The sequence below is a fragment of the Seriola lalandi genome, unplaced genomic scaffold (assembly GCF_002814215.2).
Source record: "Seriola lalandi dorsalis isolate HSWRI2012SDOR001 ecotype SW California unplaced genomic scaffold, Sedor1 jcf7180002054982, whole genome shotgun sequence".
NCBI classification, from domain to species: domain Eukaryota; kingdom Metazoa; phylum Chordata; class Actinopteri; order Carangiformes; family Carangidae; genus Seriola; species Seriola lalandi.
This window is the reverse complement of record NW_019525531.1, coordinates 357,699-358,672: the sequence shown is the minus strand read 5'-3', so window position 1 is coordinate 358,672 and position 974 is coordinate 357,699. Positions and strand designations below refer to the sequence as shown.

The 974-nt window shown below is 46.6% G+C and overlaps 1 protein-coding gene across 1 annotated transcript in view; it reads right to left on the bottom strand.

Moving 5' to 3' along the window:
* Positions 1 to 655, bottom strand: part of LOC111647074 (tripartite motif-containing protein 16-like) — a 1,611-nt gene extending 956 nt beyond the window's left edge. The window contains exon 1 of the mRNA XM_023396688.2: positions 1 to 655. This exon is cut by the window's left edge and continues 956 nt beyond it. Coding sequence (XP_023252456.1) covers positions 1 to 649 — 649 coding nt within the window. The 5' untranslated portion in view covers positions 650 to 655.
* Positions 656 to 974: the final 319 nt, after the last annotated feature.

Here is a 974-nt window from a genome sequence, read left to right as displayed (position 1 = left end):
CTTTCTCTCTGTCCTGGATTCTCTGCTGGATTTGTTGTCGACTCAGCTGGAGCTCTCTCTGCCTCTCAGTCCTTTCTGCTGCAGCTGAGACTGTGTCGTGGCCTTTATGTTCCTCCACAGAGCAGAGATAACAGATACACTGCTGATCAGTGCGGCAGAACATCTTCATCACCTCATCATGACGAGAGCAGATGTTCTCCTGGAGCTTGTTGGAGGGCTCCACCAGCTTGTGTTTCTTTAACGGAGCTACATCATAATGAGGCTGCAGGTGTTTCTCACAGTAAGAGGCCAGACAAAGTAGACAGGATTTGACAGCTTTCAGTTTTCTCCCAGTGCAGACATCACAGGCCACATCTTCAGGTCCAGCATAGCAGTGATCAGCAGGAGCAGCTTGGAGTCCAGTCTTCTTCAGCTCCTCCAGTAAAACTGCAAACATGGTGCTTTTCACCAGGACAGGTCTTGGTATGAAGGTCTTCCTATACTGAGGGCAGCTGTGGATTTTCTTCTCATCCTCTTTATCCCAGTGGGTTTTAACACAGTTGATGCAGTAGCTGTGTCCACAGGGAATAGTCACCGGATCCTTCAGTAGATCCAGACAGATCAAACAGCAGAATCTCTCTTGGTCCAGCTGATTTCCTCGCTGCGCCATGTCACCTCCTGAGAGTCGCTGTCAAATAGTTTCACTTTCTCTGAAACAGAAACAATGTCGGTGCTCTGCTCTGTCCGCACTTGTTCACTTGCTGCAGTGAGTGAGACTTATCATCTCCTACAGTTCACCACATGTTGTCTACACCCATAAATATGTGACAGGGTGGAGCTTGATGAGTGTTGAAGCTAGAAACAAGGCAATGTTTTCAGTCTTTACTATATTTAACAAAGAGGAGCTGTTTGTTATAGGCAGGGTGTGTTATCTGTCTTTTACAACATGCAGTAAGAATTATGACCCAAGTAAGATACAAAAGTCACTTGGAGCT